This window comes from Telopea speciosissima, chromosome 11 (assembly GCF_018873765.1).
Source record: "Telopea speciosissima isolate NSW1024214 ecotype Mountain lineage chromosome 11, Tspe_v1, whole genome shotgun sequence".
Taxonomy (NCBI): Eukaryota; Viridiplantae; Streptophyta; class Magnoliopsida; order Proteales; family Proteaceae; genus Telopea; species Telopea speciosissima.
Genome location: NC_057926.1, coordinates 50,349,321 through 50,366,739, shown reverse-complemented (window position 1 = coordinate 50,366,739; position 17,419 = coordinate 50,349,321). Strand labels below are relative to the sequence as shown.

The window sequence follows — 17,419 nt, the reverse complement described above, 5'->3', positions numbered from 1 at the left end:
GCATCATGGCTGCCACGTAGTAGATTTTTCTGCTGTCCTTGAAATCCTTAATGGACATGCCATCCTGAAAAAAAAAACTTCTAAACTTGCTCTATTTGGATATGCACATACAAAGCTGTTAATCAGAGAACCATCCAACCTTAAAAGACAAAGGAGTAATAATAAGTTGTTCCTACTTTTGCTTGGTACAGTCTAAGATTAAGGTATTTTGCATATAAATGTAAAATAGGAAGGAAATAAGATACATTCCATGGTGAATGATGGTGGGTTTGTAGATAAATGACAGTGTTCATGCATAGGATTATGCACTTCACAGCTGATTTTTCCTTAATGGTTGTTTTAAGTCTAGCCATCTGAATTTCTAGTTTTGAATCCTTCTTTTGGTTCTAAATTACTTATTTTCATGCGAGAAAGATTCTGTGGGATTACAAAGCAGCTTTGTTTAGGTGACTAAGCAGGATCTCTAAGTGTTTAACCTAATTATCAATGTTAGATGAATATAATTATTTGGCAGTGATTCCAATCTTTGCATTTAAGCTTGATGTACAATGTTGTGCCCATGATAAATGTAACGGTGTAAAATGCAGACTACGAGAGGAGGGAAAAACATCTAGATGAGGTTTCATGTTTGATTGCCAAACACAATAAAGTATAAAGAAACCAGATTTAAGTAATTTGACATTAAGCTATATCATGTTTCAAGATACTATACAGAATACTTATCCCCATAACACTTCAAGTCCTCCCTACTACCATCTTGGAGATTACAAATTTGGGCTTCTCCGTATCTATAGAAGCTATGTGGAACTCGGGATGAATGCTACCTATTTGTAATGTCAGGTAGACACCAAACTCCAGAAGTTGTAATCATCTAATACTGTGTATCTTTACAGGATTCATACTCGTTGCATTGTTGAAGCATTTGGAAGATCGAGTCATTCTGAGTCGGTAAAGGGGGAAGAGGCGGCCTCCTGAACAGGGGTGGTATTGAATGGCTGCGAGTGAGAGTGTGATGCCTCTTACGCACTGCTCGAGCTGGAGGCTCAATGGCCACCACCAACATGCCTTCCTCGTTCAATTCTGATGATTGTTCCACTCTCTTCCTCAGGCTTTCGGCAAACCGTTCCTCCCGCACATGCTTTTCATGCACAATAATAGATCTATATGTGAGAAAGATTGGCTACTCTGCTTTAAAGAGTTCTGTTTTGGAATATACATTCAGTAGTGTTCAAGAGAAACATGTCATGTAGCGTCTAATATCATCTAATTTAGAAATATGTAATTCATGCCATCTTTAGGTCATCAAACACAGCATCCTTTCATTCTGTTGATCATATTATCAAGCCTGACATAGTTTCTATATGTTTGTCTGGATCTATTAAAAAAGTAATGTCTCCCTCAATGTGGCAGCACATAGGTAGACCAGAGAATGAAGCACCCTAGACTCCAACTGCTTTCAGAACTATCAATCAAAACAAAAACATATATTTCCTTTGGGATTATATTTCTTGATCATATTTTCACAATTATCTAGTATAGCTCTTATTGCATTGAACTTTCATTGGCAGTTGGTTTCTCAAATACATTCTCTCCCAAGTTAAACCATGTCTAAGTTTTGAAACTGTTGATGTATGATGGAAGGGTCAAGGAGTCAAGGGCATTGGAACCTATGCTTGTCTATTCTTCTCAGAGATTTGTTTTGGTGGGTTTGGTGGGTAAACCAAAACAAGACATCAGGGGTGCATATAATGTGTTAAAAAGTACAGTGTAGAACTTATGAGAACATTTACTGATGTAAACAAGATATAATCTCAAAGCATGAACATAGAAAAACCTACAAGAGAAACCAAAAGATGCTTTTCGAAATTACTAGAGTAGTAAGAATCAGTTTTATTTAACTGATAGAAAAACAGAGCACAAGCTTCAAGAACAGTGCCAGGAGAAACTGAAGCAGGTACAGTGAAACCAAAAGAAGCATCAGAATGCCACAAGGAACATAAAAGGTCTGAAACCAGCTAAGAAGAAAGATTGGAACTTCTCTTACATTTGGAACTGAGGAACCAGGCATTGGGCATTTGACGGGTCTATCCTCGTCAGGTGGCTCTACTGGGTGATCTATTGGCTTGAACTCCAGATCCAATTCCAACCCATGAACACCCTGCATGCCTGGACCTTCATGTGCCTCTTCAATCTCAGCTCTCAATGGAACTTTGGCTTCTCTTTTATCCTACAAAGCACAGTAAACCCCGAAAACATATTAAAATGCACTGAACTGACAAACGTTCAAGCAAAAAAGAAAACAAATCCACCCAGAACTTGAAGATGGAACACCCAAGAACATGGTAAAATGAATGAACAATCTTACATATCCATCTCCACATGAAAACCCCATAAGAGAAGTAGACATTAGCCTAAGCCAAAACCATGACCAACCTCAGTAAGTCACCCACAGAGACAGAGAATGTGAGAAATGGGAAGAGAGGAGAGGAGAGTTGTCTGTGAAAAAAAGAAAGGAGAAGGGAGGGAGAAGAGCATGAAAAGAAGAAGGCACAGCACCAAGAAAAGAGAGAGAGTGAGATGCTGATGTGGGATCAGCTGTACCCTGAAAAATGAGAAAAGATTCCCACAATTCCAAAACTTTTGCTTTCTTTAATGTTCTGTATCTATCTCTCTATCACTGAGCTTTTTCCCCTTTTCTTGCTTTAAGAACAGTTGCTGTTGGGTTTTCTTTTCAAATGGATACAGTTTTACTAAAGCAAGAAAAGAGGAAAAGCTCAGAGAGAGGACGGCGATTTGGCAAGGGAAGGAGCGGAGAGAGCAAGAAGATGGCCAACTCTGCTCCTGCTTTTAGTAGCCGTTGTTCATTTCAATGTTGTGTAAATCACTGTTTAAGTATTACACTTTATGGAATTTGGATCCTCTACTGCCGAGCTGCAACTTCAATAAACCTCTCTCTCACCATCACACACACATACCATGTGATGTTTCATGAAAGAGACATCTAAAGGGTAGTGGAAAAGTCAAATCCAGTTGTATGATTTGTGTCGTCCAGTCCATGGACATTCTCTTTTCGGTGCTGGTGCTTTTTAGAGTATTTAAAATCAAATTAATAACCTATGAATTGGAATCTTTTTTTTTTTAATGTTCTACAGCCATGTCTGAGCAGAAATGATGGTTTCCTCCATACTAGAAAGGGAAAATAATAGAGTATGTGAAGAGAAACAAATTAAGAAATGCAAAAAGGAAAAAGTTTCCCAGTCAAGATTGAAATGAGTATCTCTTGACTGCAATGCATACCTTAGTGCCAAGCAGAATCAATCATTGGAAATCTAACGAGACAAATAAATGATATCCGAAAAGAAAAACTCTCTAGCTAGCTTAAGGTGAGCTGATAGAAGGATTACATCATAATCTGTGAATGAGTTAAAATTTACAACAGAGAAGGAAGCTGCCATTGGTAAATAAGTTACCTTCCTCAACCAATGCAAGAAAAAGGGGCAAGACTTCTCTTTGGGGGAGCGTGGCTCCTGCATGCGTGTGGGTACCAATGGGTGGGTGAATGGGGGAGCTTGAGTATCAATTGGGCAGGCATAGTTGGCTTTCATGAAGGGTAGGGCGTTATTTTGCCCCCTCTGTGTTTTGGGGGTGGGTAGTGCACTTCCCCGTAGAAAATATTTCTTCAACAAAAAAGTAGAAGGGAAAATTTCAGTGGTAAATTTGTGGTACTCAAGAGACAAAAACCCCATCATTATAAGACAAAACCTATTAATGATGGTAAATTTATTTTTATCTAAAATACCCTTTATATATAGCTTATTGGAGGGTAAGATCCATGTCGCAGATCTCATTTAGTTGAGATTCTCCTGATGTGCTGGGTTGTACTTCTTTTCTCTTACTATTGTTCATTTTTCATTTCTCATCACTTTCCCCATCCCTCTTTTCCTTTTTTTTTTTTTTTTTTTCTCGTTTGGTTACTACCTTGTTTTGTTTGGATCCATGAAGCCGACTCCATTAAGTTGGGATAAGGCTGAGTTTGTTGTTGTTGTTGTCGTCATTATATACATGGTTTTGAGCTGATAACTTTGCTCTGCTAAGCTTCGTGTAATCAACCGGGATTAGGATCTTCTCCAAGGAGCAAGGAATGCCCAGGGTGCTGCCAGCCGTTGGGCTGTGTCGCACACATCCCTAGGAGTGCGCCGAGATATGTGCAGCACAGCTCCATCGTTGGATGTCCCCTGACAGCACCCTGGAGACGAGCTAAATTCAATCAACCGTCTCTATACCAAGCAAAACCTCACATATCGTGTGTCGTGTGATGACTAGTGGGGGCACCTAAGACCACCTCCTCCCAAACAGAGTAATAATCCAATTTCATGTGTTCCACCCAGCCATGAAATACAGGATTTATAGACAAATGAAGAGCACTTAAATTGTCACAATAGAGAAATCATAATATGTAAGCCAAATGAGTTCAACTGTCAAGGTAAAATGATCAACAAAACTCTAGTCTCAGTGGATTGCTTTTTGGCACTCTATGAAATGAGAATGCTGCCCAAAGAAAGGACAAAATCTAGTAATAGAGCAACATATCAAAAGGAAACCAGCCCAAATAGCCGTATGAATAGAAGTCCTAACTCCTAAGTACTTTGGGGAAGAATAGGGATCCTATGATGAAGGAGAGGATGCTTTGCATGCAGAAAGTGGCACACAGAGTAGACAGAATAAGACAAATATGGTCTAATAAAAGTGATATACTGAAGTGCACCTAGGAGGCTGTGATAGTTGGTGGGATCCAGATAATTAAGGATCATAATCACCAGCATAAGCATTTTATGCTTCAAAGTTATTGCTGTAAATATGGGTGTTGTGATTCAAACTTCTGAGCATGCTGAAAAAGGAAAAAAGAATGGAATGGTAGTTGTAGGAGTTGCTTGAACCTCAAATATCCAAAAAATACATTGAAGATTGTTCATATCTTTGATATAAGATTCTATTGGTGTTGTGTGTATCTCATTATATTGATGAAAGATAAGCATATTGATGTGCCTGAATTGGCATGCGTTTTGAGTTCGACTCTTCTAACCTTTTAGGGGTCAGCCCTAAGGCTTCGCTTCTATGGTTCTCATAGGATTTGATGATTGATCGATGCGTGTGTGTAAGATCGTATGCTTGTGCTGGAGGGACTAGTGGGGCCAAAAGTTCATTCGTCAGCCAAAAAAATTTATGATTAATTTTATTTGAAACCTCCACTGGATAATTTCTTTTAGTCAATGACGTTAATGACTATTGTGCAAGAAATCCTTTTTTATTGAATGCATCTTGTTGTCATCAAATAGGTGAACTAAGAAGCTGTAAACTTTACTTTTTTGTCCTTATCTTACCCCTAAAAATTATTTAATGTATGGGTAGTCCTAACATTTCACATGTAAAGCGCACAAAAATTATATTAAATAACTTTCATTTTTAAAAAAAAAACTTCATTCATTTCACATTTTTTTAGGGCAAATCTCTAACAAGAGCCGCATCATGTCATATTGGATGTCGTTAGGATCCGGAACCCCACCCCTAATGTCCACCCCTAATGTATCAAATCAAATAACAAATAACAATAAAGGACTAGAAGGTCTAAGGAGGGTCATAATATATGCAGCCTTACCCTAGTTAACAAATAACAATGAATACCTTTATTCCAATAGTTAAGTCTTTCTTTCATATATATTTTCTATTCCTAATTGTTGTGATTATGGTTTCGAAAATACAGCAATAGAAAGGGTGGACAAGGAATGAAAATACCCCATAGATCGGCACGTATGAGCGAAGAATCCGCATTAAACACTTTACCTTTGATTGATTTCCTTTTAGGGGGAAGGGGGGAACCATTTTAGTTTGACTCAAGTCTGGCGGGAATAATATCCTACACAGCTTCGATTTGACTGATGCATTATATTGAGCCACTGCTAGTTTTATCTTTCTCCCAACCACTGTTCCATTCTCCTCAGGGACCCCATATGCTGATCACTCTCAACAATCTCATCTGTCAATGCACTCAAGCTGAGGCGAGCATCGATACATTGGTTGTCAAGAGAAGCAGACTTCCGAACAAGACAGGTAACTGAGAATAGGAAAAAGATTTGCAAGAAGTACAGATTGAAGGTTTCCAATCATATTCCACCCTTTGAGCCATGGGAGTTCCGTCATGCTTCTCATACCAAACCTCATATGGGAGCTTAGAATCAACTCAAAATTAAAATAGGGGATGGGAAATAAAATTTTCTTTCCCCATAGTTTATTGGCGACATGATGTATTTATATAAGATTAGCATCTTCATATTGTCTATACATATATAGCCAATGTTTAAAAGGCTCCCTGCACAGCCCTAAAATGGAATGATGAATGCCAGGTTTTCCATGGTTTTCTATTTGGTAATGAGCTCAAGATCCTCAGATTTATTTTGGGGGGATTTCTTCTAGAGTTCCAAAAGTCCCAACAATTTTGAAAGTGTTTTGGTGCAAACCGAACATTGGTATAAGCTTAACATTGATGAATTGAGCGCTAGGCAATCCAGGTAAAACTGGTGGTGATGGAATATTTTGCAATTCGACTGGTGTTCCCTTATGGTGCTCATACAACTACAATGTGGAGTTGGAAGCCTTCATTATTGGAATGGAAATGACAGGGTAAGCATATACAGAGACTTCAGGATGAGTCTGATTCAACCACCTTCGTGATAGCAGTTAAATCTTCCAAGCTACTATGGTTCTTCCTTGCTACATGGTCTGTTCTCAAATCTTATATGCGATCAATTTCTTGGAAGATCTCTCATAACTTTCGCCAAGCAAATGTGGTGGTAGATATCTTAGCAAAAAAAGGCAGTTAAATCTTCCAAGCTACTATGGTTCTTCCTTGCTACATGGTCTGTTCTCAAATCTTATATGCGATCAATTTCTTGGAAGATCTCTCATAACTTTCGCCAAGCAAATGTGGTGGTAGATATCTTAGCAAAAAAAGGCAGTAAAATCTTCAGCACCCTTTGTTATGGCCCACTACCCAGACTTTGTGGGACATGAGGTCAGAAAAAGGGTCCTTGCCCAGTGCTAATCCCACCTAAGAAGAGTCTTGGGACAGGTTGAGTTTGGAATAGGTCTTAACCTTTGGCATTTTTGTACAAAGTGGCTGCCCAGACCAGCAATAAGAAAAACCAATGCAACAGCTAAAAGATCATAGATGAAATTCCCCGAGAAGAGTTAGAACGAAAATCCCTGCTCCTTTGGATGTACCAAATAAATGACTTGGGATCAGGTTTAGGGCATAAAAAATTTCATGACCTCTAAAATGTAGGGCTGAGTGGGTGAACTGACCATTGGAAGGGTAGTATCAGATATTGATTAAGCATGTGTGGAATTCAGGATCCCATCCTATCCATATGACACCATTTTTGAGCTCTAAACCATGTAATTTCAATGGTCTAAAAGCCTCTAAACCAAAATTGAGTTTTCAACTACTTTCCAAAAGTTTGGGGAAGGGATATCTTAAGTGAACTATGATGACTTAAATTAAAAAATATATGAACAACATGATTAATGTCCCATATCTTCCACAATTTCTCGATCTAGCAAACATGCTAATGCTTTTCTGTCGACAAACCTGCTAGTTCAGTAACTAGATTGATTTCATGTGGGTATAGAGGAAACATGCCTGTGGTGCTATTCAACCATGATATTCTGGCAGCATCTGGAATTGTTAACTTGAGAACCCACTAATGTGTGTGAATTTGGAAGCAGCACAGGATCATGCAGATTTTCGAAGCATTAATGTTAATAGATAACAGAGTGCTGAATCAACAGATGCGATCGCAACAATAAGAAAGGCCACAAGAACAAGTGTGAGAGTTGCTGTCTTCAGCTGCAAATAGTCAAAGAAAATCCCCAGTAAGAACATGGCCTTTCATGTCTCATCCATTGACAGAACAAACTGCTATTCATAAATGAACTTGTAAGACTATGGCCCAAATTCACCAGGCTAAGTATATTAATCAGAACTAAAAATCAAATATGCTTTAAGACGACAGAAGGATCAAATTTAAAAGAATAAGCACCAATTACATTATGCAGAAATGTCAGTAAGCACACAATTGCATCAACCAAAGTTCAACCGTTAAATGATCAAAGCAGCTTTTTTTTTCAATGATTTAACTTGCACATGATTCTGACCATGCCAGCCTCCAGCATAAGAAAATGATAGGAGTCTTTGATGGGCTGATGGTTATACATGTACAAAGAATTACAGAACTAGTGATGACCAAATGACCCTTTTGGAGTCGCTCATTCCAAGAGAATCCTGAAGATATCAATGACACGTACCACAGATGAATTGGCAATACATAGGGGGCTTATTGGCCTAGGATTTGAGGTGGGGACTACATACCATAGTGATATTTAACTTCATATTTTGATCTTTTTGAGTTGTAGGGTGTTTAATGTGACATCTCCTTACAAGGAGGATTGTCTTTTTTGTATTGTTTCTCCTGTTGCTAGAGTAAAGAAATAATAGTGAAGGAACTCATCAAACAAAAGGGGGAAAAAAAATAACTATGAAAAAGTGGGACCAGCAATACAAATCCTAATTCCTAAAAGAAAGCCGTGCCAATTATATCTGTTGATGACCTGATATAAGTCCACAGAGAGTGGATAGAAGGAGCTGAAACCAAAACGGTGAGACCAGTATTACCAATCTCTACTCCTAAATGGTAGTTACTGACTTTCTTAAAGATTTTCAAGAAGTCTAATAAAGTCATACTACTGTCAAAATAAGTCCCATTAACTTCCATGGATCATGCAGGATAGTTGCTTAATAAATTCCAGTATTGTTGCTTGCCAAAAATAGGGTTCAATTGGCCTGAGATACGTCATATGATAACAAAAGGATTTCCAAAGAACAAATTATGCTTTCAAACTTCATAATCCATCAAAATGGGCAAGATTGAAAATTTTGAAAGTATTGGAGAAGGGACATGACTAGTTACAAGAATTTAGAGATACACAATGTCAGCCACTCAACTTTTCTTAAACAAGTCTCTAAAATGGAACCCATTTCTAATCAGCGAATAAAATCCAATGGATGGATGAAAGCAGGTGAGCCATACTAAATACCAAGAAACATTTGAAAGCAACTGGCCCTGTTGTGAATATATGTTATGGGGATATAAGATGTAATATTTCTGCAGAGAGAGAGAGAGAGAGAGAGAGAGAGAGTTATAAGTATATGTTATGGGGATATAAGATGTAATATTTCTGCAGAGAGAGAGAGAGAGAGAGAGAGAGAGAGAGAGAGAGTTATAAGTATATGTTATGGGGATATAAGATGTAATATTTCTGCAGAAAGAGAAAGAGAGAGAGAGATCAAATAACTCTCTTGAGCCATTTTTATTTTCTTTCCTTCTTCCCTCTCACCTCTCCTTGATCTCACTCAATAATTAATAGAAAATACTGACAGCATCAGAAATAGTACACCATTAAGAGAAAAGTAGCCTGAGTGTAATCTAAGTTAGTTGAGTTAGAAATGTATTCAATAACCAAATATAGTTCGAAAAATGAAGGTGTCTGAAAAGATGTTTTTTAGTGACAATTAAAACTAGTAGGGCAGGGAAAGGAAAACAAAAAAGGAAAATCTGTTTCACCAAAAGAAAACACAACCAAACTAGAAGTCAAACTGATAGCACATTTATTGAGAGTTTCCATCTCTTTTAGAATAGAATGTTTGTGGCATTATTCAATAACATGGTAGCCAGTTCAAAATAACGATCCATGGACCGGTCCATTGTTGGCGGTGTAGAAGAGTGGATATGTATAGTAGCCAGAGGGAATATGGGGTGTCCAAAGTAGGACCGCACTGATACAAAAGCAGCATCCTGGATGCAAAATACCTACAGAAGGTAGAATTATATAGCTGCCAACGGTAACTAGCTGAAAGAGTTGGACAATGGAAAAAAAAAACAGGATAAGTGAACCTGATAAAGATTGAGCAAGAAAGTGTGATTCCAATAACTGCCTAAACCATCATACTGGCAATGAACCAACTGTTGATGAGGGAGAAAGGAAGATTAAAATGCTAGAGAGAGAGAGAGAGACCAGAAATGGAAAGAATTTAGAGGAAATTTGTCCTCCACTGTCAGATAACACATGGTTCATGCAAGGAAAGATTCTCTACACTATCAGCTGGAAAAATGGGAGGTGACTGGAAAATTTATAATAAGAAAACGAATTGCAGCTAATTAATGACCCTTGCAACCCACTAAACTATGTTCACCTTGACAAACAGCACAGAGTAAAGCTTAATGAAGCTTAAGGGAGTTACATCAAGGCAGTTATAGAGCTCTCATGTCTGAGACCATTACAACACTCATTTTTCAGTCTAATTCATTCCACATCTCTCAAGCCCTTATCCTTTTCACCTGCAGATTACTTTGAAAGCTACATTGTTAACAACAGTCATCACATAAGTATTTGCAAGGAAGTGCAGATAACATCAAAACTACATCATCCGTGTATTTTAGGTATAACTGCAGGTTATAAAATGCAATTCCAAATACAAATAGAAGTATTGAATCAACCATGCTTACTCAAGCAACTTATGATTGATTCCAATCCTTAGAATTAATCCAAGAAACTCCTACCATGCAAGAATTCAATGGAATCTATCAGGTAACTTAAAAGCTTGATTATATACTGATGTAGATCGAGTTTGTTTAAATTCAAAATTTTCTATTACTCATATTCCTTTTCTGTTATGATATAGTTTGTATTGGACTTGCAAAGATTCCAGGCAAAGCAATTGCATTATGTTGAACCAGTATTTTGGGACAGCAATTAGGGGGTATAATCTAGCTATTCATAGAGTGACCTCCAACCCTTGCACAGTCAAATCAGCAGAGAAGCTAATTTATTAAGGAGTAACATATAACTAACATGTGTCGATGAACTAATTCAGGTTTAGAATACAAACCGTGCTTTGGAAGCTTGGCCATTCTATATATTTCAGCTGTCCAGGCTGCTCAAGCAGAAATACAAGCAACGATCTCAAGGCCCTGTGAAGAGACAAGGAAACATCCCCTAATAAGCACTAATACTCATCCAAAATGCTGAATTTCTTCAAACATGGATATCAATTTTAACGTCTTCTCTTGCTCAAATAGCAAAATAACAAAGAAAAAACTCTGAAAGAAAATAAGGAAGCCCAAAGGTACAATACCAGATTGCTTCTTTAATAAGAGATGACCAAAAGGGTTCTGAGCGATTCTCGTCCTCATTGAACCTAAGTTCTTGTTGATTCCTTCCGGATGAAGCAGCACATTTGATGTGGGTAAGTGCCGCAATAGAACACCAATTACGTCTTCCCCAAATCTGTTTTGAAACAGAATGAGAAAACTCAATTGGGTAGAGAAAATTCTTAATAAAGAGCCAAAAAGTGGAAAAGAAGGGGGAAAAGAAAAACCAAACTCACCCGCCCTGAAACAAACTGGAGTGTATTAGAACCTGCAAATCCAGCGGCAATAGACCTTTGTGTCCGAGATGTTAGTTTATGACTACCAAGATCAACGAAACCTAATATAACAGCAGCAAAGAGATAAATAGTACAACCAGTGTAAGTTCTCGTTCAGGTGGACATAATTTATAACTGAAAGACGAGAAAGAAGAAGAAGAAGGGAACCTGGACCCTTTGCTATAAATCTGGAAGCCATCATTTTTTCCTCCTTCAGAGGCTACACACCTCCAGCAGCTCAGAGGAACAGTAGAAGACCAGAAGGAAAATAAGAGTCCTATTACGGTATTAGACTATTAATTAAGGGTGTATATGTTTTGCCATCGTAATTAGCAGTAATTACTTGTTATGTCAGGTTAGCCCTTTTTTGGTGTGTGTGTAAATGGGAAGGTATTCAGAATTTGCTCTTCTCTAATACAGAAGAATTTTCTGATTACTGAGAAAGTACTCAGAGGCAGTGAAGAGAGATGAAGTTGAGAATTCTGATAAACTAGCAGAGAAGCATTTGATTATGCTTGCAACTTCCCATATGGTCCAGTAACCCAGTTAAATAGGGTTTTTAGTGCAGATAGTCCCACACTCCCACTGCATCTCATACCTTTTCAATGGTTGTAGCTAATGAGGAACCCTAACTATCCTTTTCCATGTTAATTATGCAGGTCAATATTTTTCATTGGAAGATTAATCTGGTCAAGTTTATTTGTAAATTGTAATCCTGTTCTTTTCTAGTTGATAAGCTTATACTCCCCAAACATTTATCTCAAGCTTTATCTGATTTGAATTTATGTTCCTATCTCAAAGTAATGATATAGGAGAGCCCATAAAAACTCTCTCTCTCTCTCTCTCTGTGTAAATTTTACAGTTCATACAAAATGTTTCTTTGTACCTTTGAATAGCAGAGTTCTGTATCATAGATGTTGTATCCAGATTTTTGGACTGGCAAATATGGAGAAGACTGCATTACCTTAAATTTCTTATTTGTTAAAGCAAGTGGATACATTACCATCAGTCTTTGATATGGAAATTGCCTTGCAATGCTAGGGTTTTTTTTTTTTTTTTTCAAATCTAGTTGTGCTTCTGATTGTGGAGTATGATGAATTGTGGATGATTGAGGGCTATCTGATGACTTTCTTTTTACTCTGTTCATTTGTTTGGTCCATCTATGCCAATTTAGTTCTCAAACACTTTTGTAGGTCTGACAAGTGAGTTTGTCACAAAAGTTCATAAGACTGCTCATAGAGACATTGCATATATTGTGAGTATAACTTGGAAAAAATTAGCGGTAGAGACTAAGAGGTTTTACTGATTAACAAGTTCTGCAGTGGGGATTTTTCTTTTTTGATCAATCACTCAATAAATAACTTCAACTGTTCTTGGTTTCATACTGCTGCGAAATTATTGGTGTGAAATTGAGACATCTTGAATGGTTAGTTCTTGATAGTATTGTTATTTGATGTACATAAAAATACCCCTTCATTGGAGGATCGACACGTGGTAGAAGACTATTCAAACTCTCAACCATCAAAGGATTCAAAGCTCGCTCATCACACATCTTTTATTGAAAGAATGACTCATTACAAGGAAAGGGATTCTTTCGCCGCCTCTCTTTCTATAAATATTTAAGGCAAAGATTAAGGTAAAGGGCTCGATAAAAAATCTAGACAACTCAAAAGCGCTCTCTTCGTTCTCCCTCTACAAGTGATCTAACTTAGGCATCAAAGAATCCCCTTAGAGTCCACTTCGGGTCTCTTCAATGTCATTTACCATTTTGCAGGACGTCCACGTCATCGGATCAGATTCAGCTGCAACATTATCCATCATGATGCTTTGTCCTGCCTACTTTGGAATTACTTAGAGAAGTTCTATTTCTGCTATTTTGTTCTACCTATGACTCCTTCTTCATTACTATGTGCTCTGGCTGGAGCTACCAATACAACTCTTAGAGATCTTACCAAAAACGAAAAAAAAAACATACGACTGTTAGAGAAGGATCTAGCAATAAATCATGAAAAGAATGAGTGAAGATTGATGTAGAATTGTCTAGGACTTGGATCTTGTGCAGCTGTGGCGGGAGCTGCACTGTGCAGCACCAAAACCCACCTTGAATACAGGGGGAGGTGGTCATTTCACATGTGGGGCCTAGGTGGGACCCACCAATGAAATGACTACCTTACCCCTATTTTTCTTGTCGTTTAGTGGTGCTGCACAGGTGCAGCTCCCACCACGGCAAGATAAGATCCTTTTCCAATTGTCTGTATATAATTATTAGTGAGTTGGTCTTTAGTTGGGCTAAAGGAACCCTGGCCTAGGTTTGAGGAAATAGGTATTGTGGCTGCCTATTAAAACTTATAGGCCAACTGGTTAAGGAGGCTGAGTGGGCCTGAGGAGGAGGAGGAGTTTGAGTTTGGGCCCAAGAACTTGGTTACATACTTGGACTAAACCAGGCAATGGCTTGATTGGGATGGACGAATCCCAAACATGCGGTTACATACGTGGTTAGGGTGTCGTTCAAACGGCATCCCCTAAGCTGAAAATGAGGATTTCTATTATTGGTGAAGCCTGATTTCAGTCCAAAAAATGGTTTAGAGGATCTTCGGAGGGCCATTTCAACCTCGAAACGATATATATTTTGACATATGTGTAGTTTTGGTACAACCTTGCCCGGCTGGTCATTTTTTGGTTGTAGGGGCATTTTCTGTACTTTCTGGTTTAGAGTTTCTCTTTATATTGTTCTTTTCATTGGGAGAGAAGGATATTGAGGGTTTGTAACATTTCAGAGACAGTGAAACTTGTTCTATTACTCGATTGTGGATGTAGCTTCCCATCTTGGGGGTGCACCACGTAAATCCTTTGTGTTGTGCATTGTATGTGTTGCTTCTTCTCTTTCTTATTTTGTTTTCTTTTGCAAATCACCACTTCTGGACATTGTTTCTTAACAATTTCAAAATTAAGCTTCTCTCTATTGCATGTGCACTACGTTCAGCTATGCTTCATCCATCTTCGCTGTTTGAATGACAGTACCTTGATCACGTTTTACAACCTATTACAAGACCGAACGATGTGCAGCTCAAGAGTGCGCTGTAGAGGAGCCGAATCCCTCCAGATAGTCCATGTCATTGTATTAACGTAAATGGTATTATTGTCCACCTCAAAATTTGATAACTTATGTTAAATAAGTGGAGCCTACTACCTAACCTGATCTGTTTCTGATTGATGTCCATTAAAAAAGAGCTTTTCTAAACTTTTAAACATCTGCAAACCACTAACAACTTTTTTTCGTCTCTTTCTAGGGTGAAGACACAATTTGAACATAGTTTGAACATAGAATCGATTTTTCTCTCTCAAAATAATAATAAAATAAAGAAAAAAAGAATGCTGCCCGATAGTGTCGTTCCTGCACTTAGACACAAATGAAGATAAAATGACCACCTTACTCCATGAATGTGAAAATTCTACCCTGTTAATGCTCCTAGGCGTATTAGGATTGACTCTTATGCTGATGCAGGAGCCACGTCGCCAGGCAGAGAATCCTCCCCCTAAAATAAAAAATGAGTCTACAAGTTCGTTGAAATCCAATTTGAAAAATAAAAAGGGATTGTACAACAACTTTGATCTGTTCAAGCTTTCGACGAAGGAATCCGTTAGAAGACATTTCAAGGGAGAAACCACCTCTCTCTCTCTCTCTCTCTCTCTCTCTATGTAGTTTCAACTTTCACCATCAGCACCTTGATGCTGCTTCTTCCAAGTCAAGAGGTGGGGCGGCTTCGTTTGTGGAAGATATGAAATGTTGGTGCACACATGCACATTCATTGAAGCTTCTTCATTAGGACTGATCAATTTCATATGCTTTTCTTATATGACTTCAAAAGAGACTATTTCACATGGAGCTTGTGTCTTCTATGAAGTAGATGGAAAAGCGTCAATTAACTAAGGGGTGTTATTGAGTCCCACCCAACAAAATTATAATAAAAAGGAAAAGAGAACGCTACCTAGTCACGTGTGGTGTGTGGCACCTAGATATAGGGCTGAGTAAATAATAGTCGCACTCTCAGGGATTTTCGCCTTTCCATAGGGTGCGACGGTTATTTCACACGGTCCGCCGCATGCCACCAGGCAACATTCTTTCTCCCTAATAAAAATATGGGCAAGAAAAACATTAATTGGTCGTGTAGCTCCTGCACCAGCATGGTGGCTAATGAAAGTGCGCACAGAGGCATTGGTTTGGATGCGATTTTCGATTTCATTGGGGGCTGATTTTTTTTTTTGCATACAAAGGGATTGATTTGTGTCTAAGCACAAGAATCACGCTAATCACACGACCGAATAGCATTCTTTTTTCCATCTAGGGAAAAAGTTCTCTAAGCCGCCACAGAAGGATGTGTTAGGATCCCCCTCATTCTCTACTTCACATCGTTGCCCTAGAATGACCTCGTTGCCCTCTTATGCATTAAACCATTCCTACAGGTTATGTTCATTTGTGTGCATCTGAACTGTTTCTCACTTTGAAGTCTTCATTCTAATGTTAAGGGGACTTTGGTCATTTGTGTGCATCTGAACTGTTCTTCAATTGAAATGAACGAGAGTAACGGATTTTATTTTTTTTATTAAATTAAATAAATTTTGTTTTAATTGGAACAAAACGAAAGCAGTTATACTAAGGCTTCAATACAACCACTTTATTGTCCATTTCATGCATCATCCAGTATCTAAACTAGTAGAACTATTCAACTAGAAAAATAGTTTGAAATTATTTACATTAATTCAAAAAAAAAAATCACTAAAAGCTAATGAAATATGAAAATAAGGAAGGGGATAGCTGCCAGGCTGCGTGGATCTTGCACCAATGCAAGCCTATAAGAGCGTGCAGGGGAGCATCTAACAGGGGTGGGAATTTTATTTCAAGGGGGGCTGGCAGGGCTGTCCTTTCGACCTTCCTGTGTCTTGGCACAGGATGCACGTGGCCTGGCAGCCTTCATTTGCTATGAAAAATATTTCATTTTTAGGGAAAAAGAATGTGGCCAAGCAGTGTCCACCTACGCCCTCTCACATAGGGAAGAGAAATGACCACCCCGCCCCCTCCCCTTAGATGCATGTGTGTGTGCTTTTATTGGCCCCCACGTTGATGCAAGGGCCACATAGCCTGACAGGAAACCCCTTCCCTTCATTTTAAAATCAAAATGAAATGAAATGAAATATAAAATTGAGATTTGCAAGTACTAAAGGCTTTTTCTATCTAAAAAAAAGGAAGAAAGTTCTCAGTGGGGGAGTGTGCCCTACACCCAAGACACAAAGGGGTGAAATGATCACCCCACCCCTATGAAAGGCACTAATGACCTCCTTGTTGATGCTATCGCACTCACTCCCATTGGCCCCCACGTGCACAGGGGAACCCCACATAGAACTCTTGCCCGAAAAAGTACTAAGGCTTTGGTCATTTAATTAATTTTTACCAAAAAAAAAAAAAAAAGCTTTGGTCATTTAATTGTGTGGCCCACGAATTTGAGTAGATTGAAATTGCCAAATGGGCTAGCCCATGTCCCAGAGTTCGTTTTAGACCAAAGTACTGGACAACCAGGTTCCAGGTCTGGCCCATTTCACACACCTTGACGTTGAATTGTCCAACTTTTGTCCTTGCTTAGAATCGTTGGATTGGAACCTTCTTCATGGCAAGGTTGACCAAGATCACTTTCTCGGAACCATGCGTTACCCAAATTTGAAAAACGTAAAAAATCAATGATTAATTAATACTAATTCGGAAACTACCAGGTAAGCTGGCGCTCAATCTTTCCTGATCTGCTTTGACGGTCAAAGCGAACGGTCTCATCAAACCCAATTTCTTTGAATGGCCAAAACTACCCTTTCAAGGTAACCACTGTTTCT

General features: G+C 38.4%; 3 protein-coding genes across 3 annotated transcripts in view; 1 reads left to right on the top strand and 2 right to left on the bottom strand.

Annotated features, from left to right (window-relative positions):
* Positions 1–652: 652 nt before the first annotated feature.
* On the bottom strand, positions 653–2,496 carry LOC122645782. The gene is made up of 3 exons (XM_043839146.1): positions 2,366–2,496; positions 2,045–2,227; positions 653–1,138 (listed from the first exon to the last, which is right to left on the bottom strand). Exons 1-3 carry the CDS (start codon positions 2,405–2,407, stop codon positions 872–874), a joined length of 492 nt encoding a protein of 163 aa, XP_043695081.1. The 5' UTR covers positions 2,408–2,496; the 3' UTR covers positions 653–871.
* A 5,081-nt stretch (positions 2,497–7,577) lies between these two features.
* LOC122645783 lies at positions 7,578–11,773 on the bottom strand. Its single transcript, XM_043839148.1, has 5 exons — positions 11,708–11,773; positions 11,501–11,601; positions 11,249–11,400; positions 11,003–11,084; positions 7,578–7,903 (listed from the first exon to the last, which is right to left on the bottom strand). Exons 1-5 carry the CDS (start codon positions 11,739–11,741, stop codon positions 7,790–7,792), a joined length of 483 nt encoding a protein of 160 aa, XP_043695083.1. The 5' UTR covers positions 11,742–11,773; the 3' UTR covers positions 7,578–7,789.
* A 3,441-nt stretch (positions 11,774–15,214) lies between these two features.
* Positions 15,215–17,419, top strand: part of LOC122645781 (cytochrome c oxidase assembly protein COX11, mitochondrial) — a 38,200-nt gene continuing 35,995 nt past the window's right edge. Inside the window, exon 1 of the mRNA XM_043839145.1 lies at positions 15,215–15,238. The gene's annotated coding sequence lies outside the window, so the exon portion shown is untranslated. The remainder of the gene's footprint in view (positions 15,239–17,419) is intronic.